This window comes from Stegostoma tigrinum, chromosome 8 (assembly GCF_030684315.1).
Source record: "Stegostoma tigrinum isolate sSteTig4 chromosome 8, sSteTig4.hap1, whole genome shotgun sequence".
NCBI lineage: Eukaryota > Metazoa > Chordata > Chondrichthyes > Orectolobiformes > Stegostomatidae > Stegostoma > Stegostoma tigrinum.
Window position 1 is genome coordinate 45,249,083 of NC_081361.1, and position 22,488 is coordinate 45,271,570.

General features: G+C 39.2%; 1 protein-coding gene across 1 annotated transcript in view; it reads left to right on the plus strand.

Moving 5' to 3' along the window:
- The window catches only part of lamc1 (laminin, gamma 1), a 232,771-nt gene that overhangs the window by 147,267 nt on the left and 63,016 nt on the right, over nt 1-22,488 (plus strand). Inside the window, exon 3 of the mRNA XM_048538920.2 lies at nt 8,892-9,022. Coding sequence (XP_048394877.1) covers nt 8,892-9,022 — 131 coding nt within the window. The remainder of the gene's footprint in view (nt 1-8,891; nt 9,023-22,488) is intronic.

Genomic DNA, 22,488 nt, shown 5'->3' on the forward strand with positions numbered 1-22,488 from the left:
TCTGTACTCTCTAGGTAAGAATGACAAGTCCTGTTTCCGTTCTCTACCTCCTTAAATGGTGGGGTCACACTTCTACCGCTGAGTTGCAGGATCCATTTGAGACTCTGTGGAAATTTGGAATATAATCAGATTGCATCCACCGTCTCTGTAGTTATCTCTCTCAACACTCCAGGATGTCACATTATCAGATCCCAATGATTAACAACATTTAAAACAATTAATTTTTCTAGCATAACCGCCTGTCCAATTTGCTCATTCTCCTTCTAATTAGATACATACTTCTTTGGCATAAACTTAGAATGAATTTATTTTCTCCATGTTTGGTCTCAGGAGCAAGATCTGAATATCCAGGCAGCTTCTAGCTTGCAGAACCAATCTAAAATTTTGGCACTGCACAGTGGTTTCTATCCTGGCTGCAGCACAGGGATTCATGCTGCCACTCTTGATATCTTTTAACTGCAACTCTGACCTTGTGTGGATTTCTATCTATCCTTCAGTCTCCCTGCTGTGTAATTCACCTTTGTGATGCTGTTATATTGAATGCAAGGTTTTGCAGATTTTGGAGATCTGCAATAAAAACAAAGTGATGGAGAAACTAATGCAGGTGTGACAGTGGCATCTGCAGAGAGATAGAGTTAATGTTTCAAATGCACAGCAGGGTTATGGTGGAAGAAGAAAGTCATTCAACCCATAAACGTCTGGACTGGCGCTCCAAATGAACAGCATATGATTTAGTGCTATTCTCCTGCCTTTTACCCATACTCATGCACATTGGGTGATTATTTAAATAAAAACAGTTGCCTTTTGAATGTTTCAGTTGATACCGCTTCCATCATACTACTTCCAGAATGCATTCCAGATGCCAACTGCTTGTGCAAAAATGTTATTTTTTCCCTCGTATCACATTTATTTATTTTGCATTTATTTATCTTGCTTAAAATCTATGCTGTTTCTTACACATGGGAACAGTTTCCCCCATACCTATTGTGTCTAACCTCCTTGTGATTTTGAAAACTTGCATGAGATTTCCTCTTAGATGTTTCTCTCAAGAATATCTCTAACCCCTCCAATCTATCCTCATAACATAAGTTTCTCATTCCTGGAGCCAATCTTCAGTCTCTTCTGCACCCTCTCCAATGCATTCATATATACCCTTCCTATGCTGTGGTACCCAGGACTCTCTACAATACAAAACAAAAATTGCAACTGGCTGGTCGACCAAGGTACCAGAATGACAATGGCAAATGCAACCCCATCTATCCGCAGAGTGTTCCTTGCTAATCTCTGAGGCCATAGTCAAAATTAGGAGAGGTGCCTCAGTGACCAGTCAAGCAACAGTCTGATATAGAAGTTTAGAAGAATAAAGCTTATTGAAACATTGAGTTCTGAGGGAGCTTTATAAGGGAATACTCATTTGACACAGACGCGAAGGAATTTCTTCCAGAGAGAATTCTGTACGCAGCAGTTGCAGAAGCTGGATCATAACACATTTAAAAAGAAGGTAGACAGATTTTCGAAATATCAAGGAGTTGAGCTGGTATGAAAGAGGAGTTGAGGTCTAGGGCAGATCATTAATGATCTTTTTGAATGGTGGGATAGAGTTGAGGAGCCAAATGGCCTACTTCTGCTTTTTTTTCTTTTGGAGGGAGTGCAGAGAGTGGAAAGGGTGCAGAACATTTTAGGGGACTTTAGTATACTTCATCAAGGATGTGGCTGTTAGAATGGGCCTGCTGCAGGTGGTGTTGGGGAACCATCAATATAGAAGAACGTGTTTGATCTCATCCCAATCAAAACCCCTTCCAAAGATGTGTCTGTCCATGTCTGGATTGGTGAGAATGACCACTGCAGAGCTTTGTGAAGCTGAAATCCTGTTGATAATACTTCCATTGTGTTGTGTGGAACTACCACATGCTAAATGGGATGACTTTTTGGGTAGGAGGAAGGGTTGTGCTGGAGTTCTACCAGGGGCTTGATATGTGGACTTCCTGAAGTCATATGATATAAAGCCACCCAGCAGACCTGTGAGAAAACTTACAGCTCATGGAATCAAAGTGGGCCGTAACAACGTGGATACAAAATTGTTTCTAGCACTCAACCTGCGTTCAGTACATAATCTTGTTGTGCTACCATGTTTGGTGTAAACCTGCTGCAGCACTCCTGTGAAACCCAAACTCCAACCCAACCTTCTGTCCTAGCCCGTGTTTTGTTCTTAGAGCAAAAACAAAGTTGCTGGAAAATCTGAGCAGGCCTGGCAGCATCTGTGAAGGAGAAAACAGTTAACGTTTCAGGTCCGGTGACCCTTCCTCGGAACTTGTTCTCAGAACAGTTCTGAGGAAAGGTCACCAGACCCGAAACATTAACACTGTTTTCTTCTTCACAGATGTTGCCAGACCTGCTGAGCCTTTCCAGCAATTTTGTTTCTGTTCTTGATTTACAGCATCCACAGTTTTTTTAATTCTTGTTTTCAGAGTTTTGGTTTCATCGTACCTGACCTACGTTCTGCTATTGACACCAACCATTAAAGTATAATGTATAAATTGATGGAGCTAATAGCTTTTTTTCATTAAAGAAGAGTTGGCATGTTGTTGTGTTTTAGTACAATGGAAAATTAAAGGTAAAAGGTTAATTCATTATCTTCTGTTGGTAGTACCATTAATTGCCGCTACCAGTGACTGATCTATCATTGGATGTAGACTCTGTCGAAAGGTTTGGATCTGATCTTTCAGTATTGGACCAGGGAAGTCCACAGATATTACTTTTCACTGACGTCAACATTTCTGCCATTAATCCATTCACCTGCCTATTTTTGTATCTGGGTTTTCGTTTATCTACTGCATGTTTTGTGTGTCACACTACCGTACTTACAAATACCATAGATTGCAGCATGCCAGTTGACCTGGGGTATAAGGGCAACTCATTTCCTCAGCCTGGCATAAAGCTGAGTCCGATTTTCAGCCAAAACAGCTTTACTCACATTCTGGTTGGCCACATTTTCTTGCTCAAGAATGCTTGGTTGTTTAGCGTATCGCTGGAAGCAAGGGATCAGGCAAAAGGCGCAAGCAGTGTTGTTCAGATGAGCAGAAGTTTAAGACAGGTCACGCATGGCAAGCCATAACTGGTTTAAAGCTTAAAAATTGGAACATTTGCTAACATGTCGAATATCTGCTGCAGCAAGTGAATTCAATGTTATTTAAAATAGGGCACAGATGGAAAAAGGCGTGAAGTTCAATGTAAGCTTGAAATCCAGCATTGCTGCTTCAGTCTCAGAATTTTACAACTTTTGGGCTCTTGAAATTCAACTTTAAAGCATAATTTATACTCCATTTTACTGTTTTATGGTTTGCTTCCTTGTTTCTTTATCCCTTCATGATGTGTTCAGACTGCCACTGCATCGACGACATGCCTCATCTGGATACCAGCTTTGTTCCTTTTACTGCCTTTGTAAAGAACAGAATTTGTGTGGGGACATGCTCAGATACCGTGTAAATGAGGTAACTTCAAAGGAATAGCACCAACATTGCATCTAAGCCAGGAGTCTAACATCTGTCGTTCAGCCATTGGGTGTGTGAAATGACAGGCCATTCAGAGATCATATTTGCCCCTAATAAAATAGTTGTGTGGTTAACTGAGAAAGAAACCCTGACAGAATGTGGAAATATGCATACTGCCCGAATTGATACTTTGTCTTGTCATCTTCAAATTGTGGATACTATCACTGCATGAACCAGATCCTCTGGGGAAAAAAATATCGAGCACAGGAAGATGATTTCTTGACCATGTTTGTTTTCAAGTGGGATTGTTACAATAATGCCAGAGTTAAAGTGACTCGGAATAAATTTGTTAACTCGGCATCAGATGCTGAAAGTGATGAATTTGATAGGTTTTAATCTGCTCTGAAGAGAGATCACTGGATCTGAAACATTGTTTTCTTTTCACAGATACTGCCGGACCTGTTGAGTTTTTCCAGCTATTTCTATTTTTGTTGACTGTTGAAATGGTCACTTTATAGTTAAAGATATTTATGCCCAAGCGCTCTATTCAGTAAGCCATTAATTTAATACAGGTGACTTTTTATTTTCACATCTCAAAATCATGATTATCCACACCCACAACAGTATTTTAGTATAACAAAAGAATCAACCATGTACGCTGAAGATCTGAAACAAATACAGAAATTGCTGGACAAAATCAGCAAACGTACACTATCTGGGCAGAGAAAGGAGAGTAGACATTTCGATTCCAACTCAGAAGAGGGATCACTGGACCTGAAACATTAACTCTGCTTTCTCTCCACAGAAGCTGCCAGACCCACCTGAGCCTCTCCAACAATTTCTGCTTATATTTTAGACAAACAGTTGATCCTTGGTTTTTGGAATGATTTCTAGAAGCTTCGGAAGTCAAATTACATGCTGATTTGCTGATCTCAATGATCATAGGGAAGCGCTGGAATAGTAAATGAGATCAATGAGAGAACATGTTTAATTCCATTTATTTTCTGCTGATACATGGAGTTGCACAATATTCATTATTTCCAAACCTGGAAATATATTGTTATTTCTCCACCGCTGGGTCAAAATCCTGTAATTTCCCCTCTCATGGCATTGGCAGTCTACCTGCACCAGATGAGCTGTGGTAGTTCAAGAAGGCAACTAGCACCATGGTTATATAGGAATGGGTATTACATGCTGGCTCAACCAGCAATGCCCATATCCCAGGAGTGAGTAATTTAAAAAAAGAGCACAGCAGCCAGGTGACAACACCAGCAAGTGATGTCAAGGACCAGTTAATTTGTTGAGATAGTGGTGATTGTTAATTTCACAATGAATTGGTAAGTAGCAGAGCATTTTTGTTGGTCTTTTTAATAGCCAACCTGTCAGATCATTTATATCTGCTCAAGCCAGCTCTTGGTTTCACATCTTTTCTAAAAGATAGTAGCTTCATCAGCGCCTCAGTAACAGAATGTCAGCTTACATTATGTTTTCAAGTTCTGGACCAGGGTGTGAGACCAGAACTCTGATTCCATTTAAAATGGGAACACATCTGGATGACAGTCCTGCAGATGTGCAGAGAACAATTTCTGTTTTATATACACTACTATTTCGAATAGGTGGAGTTTAACACACTGCCTTACATTCATAAATAACATGAACCTTCTGTTCAGTGGTGGGCTCATATGATTTCAATTATGTAACCACTGACTAGAAATTAGTCTGTTGCTAATTGCTCAACTATTGTATTTATGAATGGCTGCAAAAACAATCGATTGCCTCAGGCTGGAATAATCCCAATGAGCCTTCAAAGAATAGTGGTTCGTTGCTATATTGATTTTGTGATGAGAAAAGCAAACAAGATTTCATCACTATGATCTGCTATATTTCTCTGGTTTTATTGTTGTAGACTGTTACACCTGTTAATGTTTGTGCCTTTTAATGGTTCTTTAATTAAAAGCTATTTGCAGTGTGATTGGAAGTGCTTCATCACCATTTTCTGAGAATTTAAAAAATTACAGCTTTAATTCAGTAGTTCCAAATGCATGTTCATTTAATAAAAGTGCACTGTTGCAGTTTTGTTCTGGTAACTATTTCAGTTGTGTTTGTAGTTAACAATTTTAATCAGTTCTGAAGGAGGGTGGTTGGATTGAAACATTAATTCTGATTTCTCTTCACATGCTGCCAGACCTGCTGAGCTCCTCCAGCAATTTCTGTTTTGAAGTTTATTTCCGATTTCCTGCATCCATAATTCTTTTGCCTGTTAAAAACACAAATTAATTGAACTACTCTGATATGTAGTGGGATCTGGGAAAGGTTGTATGTGCCTGGACCTTGTAACCAAAAGTAAGGACACTTCATGGTAAGACTTGACACCATGATTTTCTTGGCAGTGACACCTCCCTGTACTTGATGCGAATATCCTTCCAGAAGTGAATGTTTGATTGGTCAAGATTAGTTTTCTGATAGACAGTTCCTGTCCACAGGGGACACTGTGACCCACAGTGTGTGCGCTTCAGTTTTGTGAATGGCAGATCTAGTGCGAATAACGTCTAAGAATTTTTCTGCCTTGAATGCAACTAATGCGAATCAAATGTTGTACCTGGTACAAGCTATTGATTTCCATTCCAGTGTGTTCTACTGCATGTAGCACACTTGATAAGTGTAAATCTTCTTAGCCAACTTTCCATCTTAAATCTTTGTTTCGACAATATGGTTGGAAACTGATGATATATGCTTTTCCTAAAGACCTTGGTCTGTGCCTGGTCCAGTTAATTAGTGGGCAATGACATTCATGCTCTTTCTTTTACTCTATCCCTGCCTGTAAAATGAAAACGCAACAGTAGTCAGCTTATCTTCAAATCAAACCAACTCAATAGCATAAATAAATCTTACCTTCATTACAGCATATTCTTATGCAAAAAGGTACTGAATGTGTAATCTTGGTTTAATTTTACGCATTTTTTTTGGAAATTTGAATGTGTGCGAATCGGATAAACTGCCGAACTGACTGTCCATCTGCTATCTCATAGAAAAAGACTAAGTAGCGCTTAATTGTGTCTACCTTTGACCACCTTTGGTGCAACAGCATTTTAAAAAATATTTTCGGACCTCAAGTCTACAAATATCAAACAAAATTTACAAATATAAAAGCAGTGCACTGTGATCTGGAAATATTCATAGAGTCATACAGCATGGAAACAAACCCTTCAATCCAAGTAATCCACTCTGACCATGTGCCCAAACCAAACTAGTCCCGCCTGCCTATGTTTGGCCTGTATCCCTCAAAACCTTTCCTATTCATGTACTTATCCAAATGTTATTTAAACATTCCAACTAACTGCATCCACAACTTTCTCTTTAGGGCAGTTCATTCTACACATGAGCCACTCTTTCTTTTTTTTTTAAACAATACAAAAACTACTCTGGAAATCTACTTTGAAATTTTCCCTTCCTGGCGCCTCATGAGCAATGGCAAAAAAGCTGGGAAAATAATGAGAAAGAGACAAAAAATGAGAATCTTGTAAAGAATTGTTTTTCCTGATTTTTCCCTTCAAGCCTTTTTTAAAAAAATAATTGAGCATCGACTACCTTATGTCACATCTTTAAATCCTATAAAAGCCTCAACTTGCTTTATTAATATGCCATTTCCAATTCTACTGCCCTTGCCTGAGAAAATAAATGGCACATTTTCCTGACATATAAATCAGTGCAGATCTTCGAAGTTGTTGGTCAGTTATTTGTCCCAGCAATCGTGCAACTGCTTCTTTGCAACAATGTTCCTGCATGCTCTGAGGTCACTACCATCCTCAAAGCTTTTGTCCATGCAGCCAATTTGGACAGCATTTCAGCACTAGCTTAGAGACACTAGCGGCTTGCATGCTTTTGCTAGATTGCACTGTACACAGTGACGTCCATACGTCTACGCTGGACGTTTCTTATGGCGCTTAGCTCTTTAGCACTTGCCCACGTTTATGCTTGCTTGGAGGCTGCAGTATTGGTCTACTTCATGTTGCTGTCTTTGTGCACTCTCTTTGACTTCAGCATTGACTTGGGCTGCAGCTTGTGCCCAGGATGGCTTGGCCTCACGGTGTGGGCTCCTGTAACACTTGACTAACAAAACGACTGCGTATCTCTGTCACCCCTTCTGCCTCTATGTCCAGGTCATGCTGTGCAGCAGGCAGCTAGCTTTCTTTTTCTCTGGGCCATCTCCTAAATACAGAGGCTTGAGCAGCGCTGTGGAGGGATTGTTCCTGGCTTAGAGTCGGAATTGGCGTGAAACCAGCTTTTAAATAGGGCGCCAGAGGTGTGAAAGCTGGAAGGTCATTGTAGCGACAGGCACTTCTACCCCTCTAACTGCGTGATTTCTCTTTAAAGAGTGTCCAAGTTTACGATTATCTTATAAATGATGCAACAAATGGAAGATTGTGGCTTTCGTCGCTCAATGAAATGCTTTAATTGCAAATGGGTAAAATTCTGCCCAAAATAATTTTACTTATGGCCATTTGGATAAGTTTAAGCATCACAACTTTATCTAAAGAGCAGCTGTGTGTAACACTTTTGCTGATAGTAGATATGTGTTGACAGATCTGAAATTATTTCAAGTAATATTATGTAATGTAACTATCCAGTTCAACATATTAGCTGTCACATTTTCAGTAAAACCTGACTTTCCCCATAATTTCAGAGTTGCCTGAGTTAATAATTGTACTGCAAAAATTAACATGCTAATTTGTACATTCCCTTAAAGAGATGACTTGGCAACACTTCACCCTGTTCATATTCTGTTAGTGCAGGCACCCAGATGTACAATTTCTTCTGGCCAGTAAGCATTTAATGATTATTAAGAGTACATGTTGTGCTTTATTTTATACCAGTGAAACATCAGGAAAGAAAAATGCAGAAAATGCCAATATTACTTAACAGATTTTACTTGCAGTGGAAAATTTACACTTCACGGATTGTTTCTTCTTCTGGAAGCTAAATGTAAATCTGTCCCAATGTAACTGATTTTGGAAGGACAGCTAACAGCAGTATTTAACCTGTACTGCAAAGAATTTATGGGGTTTTCTCTCAATCAACTGATGTATGACTCATCGAATAAGATCTCTTCGTTCAACATGTGTAAATAAATTGTAATTTTAACAAACCAGATTTGATGACTCATTCTGCAACTTTAATGTAAAGTGCTAAATTAGTTGCAGTTATTTGACTTGCAACTAAATAAAAACAGCATATCTGAGGACATTTTTCTGGGTGAATTGTTGTGGAAAATGTCCTGAGTTATTTGTTTGAAAATGCTTTGAAATGCCACGTGTTCTTTGGTGAATACCTTGTAAGAATCCAGTGACTAATTCCCAGATGTGGCAATGTGCTAACTTGGTTTTGTTTGCTCCTTTACAGGAATGGGTTACAGCAACTGATATCAAAGTGACCTTGAATAGATTGAACACTTTTGGAGATGAGGTCTTTAACGACCCAAAAGTTCTGAAATCTTACTATTACGCCATTTCGGACTTTGCAGTTGGTGGAAGGTATTTTTTAGCTGTTTCTTCATTTTAATGTTTGTTTTAAAATCTGTGTTCTTGTTAATTCACGGTCATGTAACTGCATGAATTTTGCTGCTTTTGAAAAATTGTACTGCCAATGATATTTAATGGTAGATCACCAAAGTTACTTTGCTATTGACAGTCATAAACCTGTGGAACACATTGAAATACAATGGTAGTGTGCAGTAGGCTGTGATGGAGACTGAAGTTGTGCCAATTATACTTGATATTAGGATTTTTGCAAGTCTGGTATTTGAAGTAGTTAAAATATTTTCGAGGTTTGTTACTTCTGTAATACTTCATTCCCTTCCTATAAAAGGGAGACTACTAAAGGCGCTAAAGTTTATCAAACTAGTGCATGTTTGTGTGTTTTTGACTCTGATTTATGGTGTGAGCTTACATTCACCGGGGTGTTTTTACTTGATGCGACCTTACTTAAATTATGTTCTGTGATTGGGAAAAAGACTTGGAATAGATACTATGGTATTATAGAATGCAACAGACATATATTACATTAATTACTATGTACAAACTTTATATTCCTCAGGCACATAACATTAAGCTGTTAGATAACAATAGAACAGCATGCTTTCAGTAGAGTGTTATGCTTTTAGTGATATGAAGTAAGGTGGGATTTGAGAGTTTATGTATACCCTCCGGTCACATGCTATAGTACAAATAATGATATCACAAGCTGGGCTTTTAAAGGTGCACTGATGTTTTGATGGTGAAACTTTATGCAGCAATTAGATCAGATTATGTGGTCCTGGGTTATAAAGATTCCGAAGATTTGCAAATTAGTTTGGATTAACCATTAGGAGTTCACACGAGATCTTCCCTTAAAAACTGTATGTACAGATGGCCATGACCATTCAGCAATGAACCGGTACTGCGAAGGCAGTTTGTGATCTTTTCCCTCTAAGAATACCAAATGTTTGGTTCTGCAGTCATAGTTTAAAGCTACCGAACTTAACAAATAAGATTTAAACAGAATATTGATTGTAACCAATACAAAATGCCAGATCAATAAGGAGCTAATTAATCTTATTATTATTTTAAAGGGAATTTATGTTCACAAATGGATTAATTTCACGTACTCAATGTTTGGTGGTTAGTGGCTCATATTTAGGCCTATGCTTAACAGGTTATGAAATGAATTGGAATAGATGAACAGAAGTAGATTGCTTAACCCCTTAAAACCATTTTACCTTCCATGGCTATTTTATGTGTCAAATCTATTCACTCATCTTTGTACTATGTCCCTGCATGCCCCCCCGCTTCAAAAAGTCTACCCTCGCGTTGAAACTTTCAATTGACGCTACCTCCAGGGAACAAAGTTCCATGTTTCTACTTCCCTGCCTGTGTGATTCTGATTCACTGCTGTTGCTTACTTTGAATTTAGATGCTAACTTAATTCCGTGTTTTAAGGAACATAGAACAGTTCAGCAGATCTTGTGTCTTCCCACTCTGATTAATGTAAACCAAACCAAATAATGGGAATAGGAGATCAATTGTTTAATAGTTGGTGCTACAGAGTTGGGTTCAACATGAAAGAACACAATCATGAATAAGCAAGAATATATAAAATTCATTGAAATAAGGGGTTAATTTTGTGGGCAAATGGAGCATAGACAAACAGTAGGAAATCTGTGAATGTGGCAGGGTTACAGTGCAAGATAGATGTTTTGGTACGGAGTCATATCAAAGAAACAGCTCTGTGCTCAGAAATTCAAATCAGACTTAATTAGAAAAGTGAGGCATGTGGGAAAATTAGTTCAACGAAAGAGTACTGTAAAATTTAGAGTAAAAGGGAGATAGACCAGGAGTGAATCTAAGCCAAAGCTAAAAGCACGAAGGAGAAGGGGCGGGGTGTGGGGTGCTGTGTGGGTCAGATGCAAAGACAAAGAGTTGGCTTTCAGCACCCTATCCCTGCCTCAGATTCGGGCAAATAGAGAATTCTTCCTCAAAGCAAAAAGCAGGAATCTCCATTATTATAGTGATCGTGTAGTCTATTACTTTCTTTACTAGCTGGGTCAAACGTTAATTGGACCTGTGGCAAGCTGATACCTTAACTCAGATTCTAATTGAACTCAAATAAATCCTATTACAATTGTCCTGAGTCCTTTTCCTTCTAGCTTTGTAAATCCTTGGCGAGGGTGCAGAAAAGATTTACTGCGTTGAATGAATAATTATGTGGAGATACTGGAGAAACTGTAGTTGTATTGTTGGAGCAGAGAAGTCAAAAAGATTTAAAAGAACTGCTCAAAGTCATGACTAGTTTTGATAAAGTAGGTGAGAGGCTGAATCATCTGTTTTTATTTCTTGTGTGGCACTTGGAGATGGCAAAAATATTTAATTTGGAAAAATGGGACATATATTAATCCTGTCCACCTTTGCCGGAATTAAGTCAGGAAGGAGAAGATTCGTTAGACCTGCTGCACTGTTATCAATTGAGATTCATAAGTGACTAACTATAGGGACCATGTAAAGATCTCATTCAACTGCTGCTAGTATGACCGTAGCTGCATGTGGATCTAGCAGCATGCAGCCTGCATAACAGGCAAAACTGTGACCCATTTGTCATCTCCCAGGCGCATGGTTCCTTGATCAGAGTCACTGTGTGACTCTGGTGCCTGTCCTTATAGTCATAATGACTGCTTGCTCAATGGTGTTGGTGAGCATTAAAGTTGTTGGCCTCTGATTTGATTCCAAGGGTGGGATCTCTGGCCTGGTCTTAATCATTGGAAAAGGCCCACTGCTGGCCTTTCCTCTGTTTGATTTGGTTTGGTGTCCTTTTCACTAAAGAGGCAACAAAATTCGTTTAGCTCTCCAGCCAGAAGGTGAGACCCCTGATGCCTCAGCAAAATTTCAGCCAAGATTTTTTGATGGAAGGCAGAATTTTATAAGAATTGGGGAAAAAAAATCAGAAATGCAAGAGGGGAACTCTCTCTTTTTTTGCCACTGAGCTGATGATCTACATCGTCTGAAGTGGTGGCAGCAATTTTGATAGTAATCTTCCAAAATGATAAATTCTTGAAAGGCTAAGGGGCAAGAAAAATGGAGTGGGATTAAGTGTGTTGCTTTAACTGAGAGCCCACTAATGTTAGATGAAATGATCCATCACTGCCTATGACATATCGTTCTGTTTTATGAATGAAGAGCATATTTGTGATTAAGGTAGCAAGGCGCCTTATGGGAAGCTTGTTACAAAAGAAAACTTGTATGGTTCAAAAGGACATGTGAAAGACAATAACATGTTTTGTTTTGGGGGAAAAAAAGAGAAAATGATGTAACCAGAGTTTCAATGGATGCTGCCAGGATTGGAGAACAGTTCAAATGTTGTGGGCCAGGATTGTTGCGGAGGTCAATTTTATTCTCCCTATTCAAAGAAATATGGTATTGATACATGACCTTTTTAAAACATGCCATTTTTCAAGTGTGAAGCGAAGTGTTGAGTACTGAAAGCCAGTATAAAAACTCTTCTGTCCTCCCGTATGTTGAAGCAGTCCATTCCCCCAACCCATCATGAACCATTCAGAGTACCCCTAGTTAACTGTGCGTTTAGTGCTGTAACTATTTTTATTGCTTCCTCTTGTTGCTACTTGGACTGACTAAACACAACTGGGAATCAAGTGAGGTTGCTTATTTTCAGTGAGAGATGTGTTGTTTTGAGAAATGTAATTTACATTGTATAAACTAAGAATTGGAATTGAAATTTTCCCAAGAGAAATGTCTGGTTTGTCTAAAAAGCTCAGCATTTTTGTTTTTCAAAGCAACAGCTCAGGAAAACACCCACACTCCCCAACATAGAGTTAAACACTTGCATTACGAAACAATTGGTACAACTAAAGTATAATGCAGTGTTACAGTTGACATGTATTTGACAGCTGTCCCTCACACTTTTTTTTCTCATGCTGACTCTCCCCACCCCCAAACGTACTCTCACCCACACCACTCACCACCACCGCCCCCCCCGTCAGTCTCTCTCACTGCACCTCCACTCCGCCACTCAGCCATGCCCCATGACACTCACTTCCCACCTGTGCACATGTCTGTCTCTGTTTCTCTTCCTTTTTCTCGCTCCTCACTCTTCTTCTTCTTTCCTGGCTCTTCAACCCCCCGCCCCCTCCCCTTGCCTTGCTCTTCCCCAGTCCCATTCTCTTTCCTCGCTCCCCACCTGCCATGCCCCCAGTATCTCTCGTGACTCCCTTCTCACTCAGCTAGACCTGCTCTTCCCATCATCCAGTTAGCTAAAACCCATCAATAGCAGCAGCTCCAGATGATCGCTTTTCCAACATGCCTTCTCACTCGTTCCTCCTCACCACTTCCCCACCCCAAACTGCAGTTTGCTTAGGCCCACCCCTCTCTTTGCCCCCCTGGTCACATTATCACTCGTTCCTGCCCCCTTGTCCCTGCGATGAAATCTATTTGCAACATTCTAAGACTGTAACCTTCAAATTTGCTTTGAAGGTGCTGCATTTGACAATTTCAAAATGTTGTTATTATTCAATTCTGCTCAACTCTAGGGAATGAGCTTTATTGCAAAATTTTCAATAGGACATTTCAGATAGTGTGTTGAAGAGGAATTCTAAGGTGATGGGCAGGGAGTGATGAGATGAGGCAGGCAGAAGCAAATTGCATATTAGGGCTGCAACAGTTAGCTGAGCATCTATGAAGGAGACTGAGCTACACATGTTTTATAGGGGAATGGTGTGAAGTTGAGAACAATGAATGTTTAGAGCTTTGGAGAAATTCTGGGCATTAGTAGGCAGCTAAGTGTTGGATTCAAAACTCAAATATCCTTGGAAGAGTGGAAGGCCACAGGCTTGGTGCTGGTAGCTGTGAAGGCTAAGAAAAATCATTTAGGTTTTAACGCTTGGGTAAAGTGGACTGTGTTGGCAATATTTGCTGGAAGCCACTGAGCAAGAACATGACTTCCCTTTTGGCAGTCAACAGCCTTTCTTACCAATAAGAAAAGTTTCTCTCTTCATGTACCCTTACTAGATCCTTTATGATTTTGAGCACTTGCATCAAATTGTCTCGACGTTATTCCCTGTGAAGAACAATCCCAGAATCTCCAATCTATCTTTAATACTTGAAACCACTCCTAAAAACCTTCTGTGCACCCACTCTAATTCATCAGTGTTTTCTGGGAATAATTCCAGGGATAAGGGAATTTTGTCGTTTGGGCGGTTTGGAGAAAATAAGGTTGAGAAAAGGTTTGATAAAAGTATTCAAATTCTTGAGATTTGAGCAGCTTAGATGGAGAAGCTATTGCATTTGGCAGGGCACCCATTTAAAGTGATTGACGAAATATCCAATTATTTCTTTCAACAAAAGACATTTTGATGTAGTGAGTGGCTAGGACCTGGAATATGTTGTTTGAGAGTGAAAGGATTGGAGTCAGATATAATTTGAGTTTGCACATTCAAATTAGATAATTACCTGAAATGACACAATTTGCAGGGTTATGAATAAAGGCCAGATGTAGGACTAATTGAACTGTTGATGCAGAGTGCTTGGGTCAAATAGCCCACCCCCTGTGCTGTAATAGTCTATAATTTCAAAAGAAGTGAAGTGGAAGCTTAAAAAAGCTGCATGTGAAGTTCTCTCATATGTTCTCCAGCACAGTACAGTTGCAGTTGCACTGTCATTTTTGCAATGATAACCAGCTTTCTAATGAACTTGCTGCATGAATGGGTAGACTTGTACTTTAGACAGCCAAATTTAGACCATGGCCAGGAAGTTGATTTTATATGACGTACGGTGCAACTTCAGTTTAAAATGACAGCACACATTTTCTTATAATGAGAAAAATTGCCAGTGTTGCCCCTCACTGCTCAACTGGCGCTGACAGCAACTTTAAGAGTACAAATGTATGCAAAATAACTTGGAAATTCAGAAGTTACTGTTAGTAAGTATCACCCTTTGTAAAATGCATTATCGATATTCCCACAAAGTTCACATGTTGGCAACATGGTGAATTGGGTACAAATTGCTACACCTTGTCCTTTTTATAAATATCTCGTTGTAAAAAAATGCTGCTTGTTGTATGAGGCAGAAATGAGGTGTAACACAGATTAATTTTCATGATTATTTCTAAAAACTAATACTGACAAGTGGGAAGAGAGAGTCGACAGGTGCTGCCTTTGCTGTTACAGAGGCAAATGTGGTGTCACCAATATCATGTGCATGTATAGAGATGTGATCTTGAGCTTTGATGGCATTGCAGGCTGTAATTCTTATTGCTCTTGCAAATGATCATCAGATGGATCACATCCTTTTGTTAAAGCTACATCCTTGTCTGTCTCTGTTTGACAGTGCCAACTTTCGCAATGTCTGACCACTACGTAAACTCAGGCCAAAAATTACCACTGCCACTAATTGTCTCCTTTGGCTACACCCCACTTAATAAATGTTACTAATTTGTAAATAATAGGAGAATTAGAAGAGTTGGAACTGTGGCAAATTTCAGGTCAGCTTTGGGTATTTTCTTAAGTTTAGCCATGCTGGATACTCTGTAAGCAGTCTGTAAGTGTTGTATTCACAATGAATCATGGAATAATAACACTTAGGTGAGCAACTCTTGGGGAAATAGAATAAAGGATGCTTAAATTGGGGCTGGGAGAGGGGTGTTGGTGGTGGGAGGCTTGACCCTGCTTCTTTGAAAAATAGACCACCAATTCAGCAGGTCAGCTCTTTGAGGTCCCTCTCCACCTTCTGGGCAACAGCACAAGAAGGGACAAAGCGAAAAGATGCAAACGATGCCTCCCCTTTCCCTCACCCCACCACACCCCAATATGGGAAATGGCATCTCAGAAATGTAAAATGGGACATAGGACAAATGATATAATTATGGGACAGTTGTTCACGCTGACAGTACCCTGTGAGATTATCGGGAGGCAATGGCTTAGTGGTATTGTCACTGGACTGTCAGCCCAGAAACACAGATAATCTTCTGGGGACCTGGTTTCAAATCCCATCTCAGCATATGGTGGAATTTGAATTCAGTAAAATATCTGGAATTAAGAATCTTTGATGACAATGAATCCATTCTTGATTGTCAAGAAAAACCCATCTGGTTCATAAATGTCCTTTAGGGAAGGAAACAGCCACCCTTACCAGGTCTGTCCTACATGTGACTCCAGACCCACGACAATGTGGTTGACTCTTAACTGCCCTCTGGGCAATTAGGGATATGCAGCAAATGCTGCCTCGCCAGCAACACCCTCATCCCATCAATGAATACAAGAAAAAAAATTTAAACTTAATATTGCATTTCAAACGTGTGATTGAATACTACTACTTTTTCTCAGTCTGTGAGTCTATTTAGAATACTGGTTATAATCTAAACTTAGAACTGTCAGCTCCCCCTTTGGATTAAACAAAAATAAAATATGCTATATTCATGTTTACAAACGGAGTAAACAACATTTCCTGGCAACCTAACAATGTCAAGCTTGCATTGACATTGACATTTTGCTTCCCAAGGCTGAACTTCCCAGAACCAGTTGAATTTTACTTGCCCGAAGCATGCTGTTCATTCTTTTTCTTTTGACCACAGGCAGTGACTGGCCTCATTGGTGTGCCATATTTAAAGCAGCTCCAGTTAAATTGGAGTCTTGTGGTTTATGTACCGGGTCGCTTGTTATGACAGTGTTGATATCATGGACATGTGTCCACAGGGCTTACTACATAATATCTGTGAGACATAATATGGTAGGAATTGGCAGTTTATTGAGAGCTTCTGTGCAGGAGTCTCTCATTATTGCACACTGCATGAATTGCGCATACATTGAGTTTGAAATCCTTTGGTAACAGTGATAATCATTTTACTTTCCGAAATTGAAATCCAAATGCAAGTGGTACAAGGGCAGTGAATCTGTTTGCTGTAGTTGACCAGTGACTGTGAGAATGTTAAGCCAAAGATGCAGAAAAAGAGTTCATCTAAAAATGTCAAAACACTTGCAATATTTAAAGTCTGCTGTTTAAATCTTCAATTCTTTTTCTGTTTCCACTACTTTTCCTGTTAAGATTACTGTTCATATCTCTGACACTTTGGATTACGCCTGACATTTAAAGTTCTTGCGAGGGATTTGTCTGGCATGTCAAGGTGTTACATTCCGGGTTTAGGCCAAAAAGTTAATATAGATGATTGATCACTTAGCAATTGTGACACTTTTGAGTCGGTAAATGGATTTAGCCAGAATCTGATTTAAATTTGTAATTCAATTTTAATTCTAATTCTACTTTAATAGATTTTTGATTTTTTTTCTCAGTGGATAGTAACTTTGATCCAGAAGAAATATGACAGATTCTTTGATTCAAAATACTTCCCATGATTTATGGCTCATTTTTGGTTTATTCCCAATCCTACTGAGAAGGAATGCTGAGCATGTGTTGCAGTGGAAAGCAAGGAATCAGAATTTCGAAGTCTCTTCTTTTCATCCATTGTGCTAGAATTATAACCAGTATTTACTCCATTATTATGTATTCATAGATGGTCTTAACTCATCAGAACAAAACTTTTAACAGTCAACATTCGTGGATATTGTCAGATGCAGCTTTCTCTTAAGCCTGCAAGCTGAAAATTAATTTCCCTTGCATTGTTGGTGTATCTGACCGATAATTGTTTTTTATTTTTGACAAAATAAAAGTAGGGGAGTTCTGAAATCTGTTCTCAGTTAGAGACATGGAGCATTTTATTGAGGTTACGGGTGGTCTATGTCTTGACTCTAAAACCTGAGTAGCTTTGATTTAGCTAATAATTTCTAAATAATTCATATCATTAATTAAATTAGCAACAACTTCATTTGTCTAGAAGTGCGATTCACATTTCTACCATCCTATGTGTGAAGAAATGTATCGTAACATCTCCTGTTCAGGAGAGAACACAGTGACTCTGATTTTGCAGCTGACTCTGTCAGAAGAAGTTGCACATGTTTCAAAATCAACAGTAGAAATGTAATTGAACCAAGTTTGTGTATGACCTCAACTGCATTTAATAAATTCTAGCTGCTGAACGATCATTCAGTGGAGGGTGGTATCCTCCTGCCTGTTGCTGCTGGTTGGGATCTATTCAGTAATGTGACAAGATTATCTCGGTCCTGTACACTTTAACAAAAATGATAACTAATTCAGCTCATGATTAACTTTTCACCCTTCTCTCAAAATTAGTGGTGTATGAAAGAGTAATCAATCATGCCTCTCTGGCATTCCATCCCATACCACTCAGCAACCTGTTAAAAGCAATTTATTATCCGCTTTGTCACCATTCCTCACCCATCTGTTGTAATTAAATGCACTTTATGTATTTATGTTGGAAGTGATTGTGCTGAACACTAATAATGACCGCATATGCAGAAATAGGCTATGACATCACTGTCTGTGATTGGCTGCTGGACGTGTCTGCATGTGTGTTGCAATGCTATAGTGTTCCATACGTAGCAGTCTCAGCACCTGAGCACATACAGGTGGGATGCACTGTGACAGGTGCGGGAAGAGTGGTTGGGTAAAAGACTAGTGATATGGGTATGTTTTCCTTTCTCGTTAATGTAATTCTTCTTCACCTCTTTACCCTGCCATCATTTGCCATGGTAGAGAGTTCTGCTCAGGAATAGAACCCAACAGATATATGGAGCATATGCAGTGTCAGCGCTGCCGATGGACTGTAGTTTGTTTCTGGATCCGCATCAGTGAACTCTTGGTTTGGGCGAAAGAAGTGGCTGTACTGGGTACCTCTGGAAACCTGTAGGCAACAAACCCTAGAAATACCTTGACTCTCAAGCAACAGATATGGTTCCTGGAAGCTGCCACTTAAGTGCCATGCCATTGCAAAGCAGCTGTGAGCACTGCTGCAACTGGTGATGGCAATCACAATCAATGCAGCTATTTCTGTTGTGAAGTAGCTTGAGGTATTAATGCTGGTAGTGAATATTCAGGCACATCACAATTGCTAGTTGATCAGAATACAAGCAATGATAAAGAAATAAATGTATAAAATGTATTTTTTAAGAAATGCAATGATGCAGATGTGAAGTGAATGTGAGGATTTATCAGGTTATGATTTTTTGGAACTTAATCTTAAACGGTAAGAGAGCAAGGTAAAGGAGATCTGTGACCTATTATCAATTCTGCCTGGCTGGTTACCATGGGGATGGGGCAGCTGGCCCAAGTTGAGATGTGAGAAAGGATTAGGAAGCAGGAGACAAAAACAAAGTTGCTGGAAAAGCTCAGCAGGTCTGGCAGCATCTGTGAAGGAGAAAACAGACTTAATGTTTCAGGAAACAGGAGAGTTTACTCCAAAGTGATGCCAGTTAAGCCATGTAGCCCTATATCAGACCATTGCGAAAGCATTTTAAAATGGAGCACACATGCTAAATGGTCCCAACAATAGAGCAAACCACCATAAAACGAGGCGACGTTAAGTGGAACCTTAGTGAACATTCAAAATACTATCTGAATGACTTAGGATTTAGTGCCTATATATTAAATGGAAGCTGGACTCTTCACCATAGCTGATTTTTGTTCACTTCAGTCTGTTAGAATGAAAACAATTGGTGCAACTTGATACTTAATTGATGCTGAGACTGTTCTGAGGAGTAGTCATTATTGGTTTTGAAATATTAACTTGGTTCATGTCTTCACAGAAGCTCCCAGACCTGCTGAATTTCTCCAATATTTTTTGTTTTTATTTCGGATTTCGAGCATCCACGGTCTTTCGCTGACATTTTAGCAGAATGCCTTTTGTCAAAGACAGCTTAAACATAAAGAGAAAAAAACCTTTCATCAAAATGAAGAATAGTTGGAAAAAATATTATTTAAAGGATACTAAACCAATGTTTAACCCCTGCACCTTAATCTTAGAAACAACTTTTATTATTGAATAATAAGATTTATTAAACCTAGAGTGGCCAGCCTAAAATATAGATAATCGTAGAATTTGAAAAAGACATAGAAAAGTGGTGGAAGGGCTGCAGATGAAGCTCAATATAGAGAAATGAGCATTGATTCATATTGACTGTAAGAAAACAAGATGACACAAAAATAAATAGTACAACTTTGAAGGGAGCGCCAAGGGACCTGAGTGCATATAAGCATTAATAAGTCATTAAAGGTGACAAGATGGGCTAAGAGTTAGTCTTCCTATGTAATTGTTATTTACTGTTAGGAAACAGCAGCAATTTACTTTTAATAAATACGACTGATTTTCAAATGCCAGAAAGAGGTGAAAAATGTTGAGGGCAAAAGGGTTATCTTTGCCTGTAAAAAGCGATCCAAGAAAAGGCAAATACAGAGGGTTCTGCTATAACGCATATTCCGGCAATGTGAATTGGCTATAATGTGACTGATGAACAGGTGAGTGCTATTTCTAAAGCGTGAACTTGTGTTGGCTATAATGCGATTGCATCGGTGACATTATTGTTGATGTTTTGGGAAAGTATTGCAGGGGAAAAAAAAAATTTGGACGTTAAGATTCTCCTTATCCTGGATGATGTGCCATGTCATCTTCCCACCAGTGGTGGACTTTCTGAAAACAGTACTATTTCTACTCCAACTATAACCTTTGTCCTTCAAGCCATGGACCAGGATGCAGTAGCAGCTTTTAAAGTTTTATTATTTAATGCACACATTTAAGAGGCTGATTGCGGCTACTGAGGAGGATAAAGACAGTGCTCTTCAATTTTGTAAGAGCTTTAACACCAAGAATGTAATTGCCGTTATTGTGGAGGCCTGGGGTGATGTCACTAAGGACTGCTTGCATATAGTTTGGCAGAAGCTTCTCCCAGATTTATTTTCAAGATTTTAAAGGCTTTGATCTATCAGAAGAAGTGCTCAAGAATCGAAGAACATTCTGTTGATCTTTGCAAAACAAGTTGCATTTGAAGAAGTGGAGACTGAGGATGTTGAAGACCTGCCCGAGTCTTACAGTGAAGACCTCTCTCTATAGTTGATCTTCAACAACTTGTTATTGAGGGCGAGGTGGGAGGTGAAGATGATGAATTCCAGGATGCAGCACCACAAGAGCTTTCCACTTCTGTTTTGTCTTCTATCCTGAGGGAAATTGAGAAGTAGTTGCAGCTCTTAGAGGACAACAATTACAATGCAGAACACAGCAGGGTCGCAGTTTGTGGAATGAGATCTCATTTGACACCCTATTAACAGCTTCTTCATGAAAGAAGGAAAAGGGCAAAGCAGCAAAAACTGGGCATCCTTGTTAAGCCAACACCCAAGAAACAGTCAGAAGACAATGATCCACTTCCGGATTACTTATTTTTCATCCTAACTCTGCAAACACAACTGCACCTGAAGGTGGTGATGATAATGACAACGACAACCCACAGCCTCTGCAGTAACACACAGCAGCCTCAAAGCTCCCACGCCCATCAAATCATCTTGATAATTTTCAAGAAAAAGTGTTGAGTTTACTTGTAATTTGTATCTAATAATGAAATTAACGTTTATTCAAACTGTACTGCTAGGCTTTTGAGTTTTTTGTGCAATTTTGAGTGATATATTTCAGGTAGTCTGCCCCCCACCCAGCTCTTCCCATAAACTCAGTTATTTATGCAGCTCAATTTTCCATAAGGAGATGTTGTGCAGGAACTATTGCATTATAGCAAAAACCCCTGTGAGACTGTTCAAAGTGAGGAGAAATTCTATACTGTAATGTTACTCTACACAAATTTGAGTGAATATCTAGGGCACTAAAATCGAACTGACAGCTTCCAGTCTAGCAAAACTGACTGTGTTTTAGGATTTTCAAAATGCTGTTCCATGTCTTCTCCCGACTGCCCAAAATGAGTAATTCTGTTGGAAACCATTTATTTAGTCGGGATAAATTTTGGGTAAATAAACATGTAAAATAATTAAAAATAAACTTTTCCAGGGTGAAGAGCATAAAATGGCTTGGTGTCAGAGGACTGATATTGAACTAGGAGGTGGTAGAATGAGGAGAAGGGTATCATGTATATTTTAAAACATCACTTACTATATTTGTCACGTATTGGGATGTCATGGGATATTTTCTGTTATGACTGTAAACATGCCTCATATATCTTCAAGTCATACAGCATGGAAACAGACCCTTCGATCCAACCAGTCCATGCTAAGCATAATCCCAAAGTAAACTAGTCCCACATACCTGCTGCTGGCCCAAACCGCTCCTATTCTTATATCCATCCAAATGTCTTTTAAATCTTGTAATTTTACCCATTTCCTCCACTACACCAGGAAGTACATTCCACACATCAACCACCTTCTGCATAAAAAAAATTTTCCTCTTAGGATGTTTTTAAATCTCTTCACAGCTTAAAATGTGCCACCTAGTCTTAAAATTCCCCACCTTCGAGAAAAGATGACAACTACCATCAACTCTATCTGTGTACCTCTTGTTATTTTATGAAGATAAACCAGTTGATGTGGTGTATATGGATTTCAGCAAGGTGTTC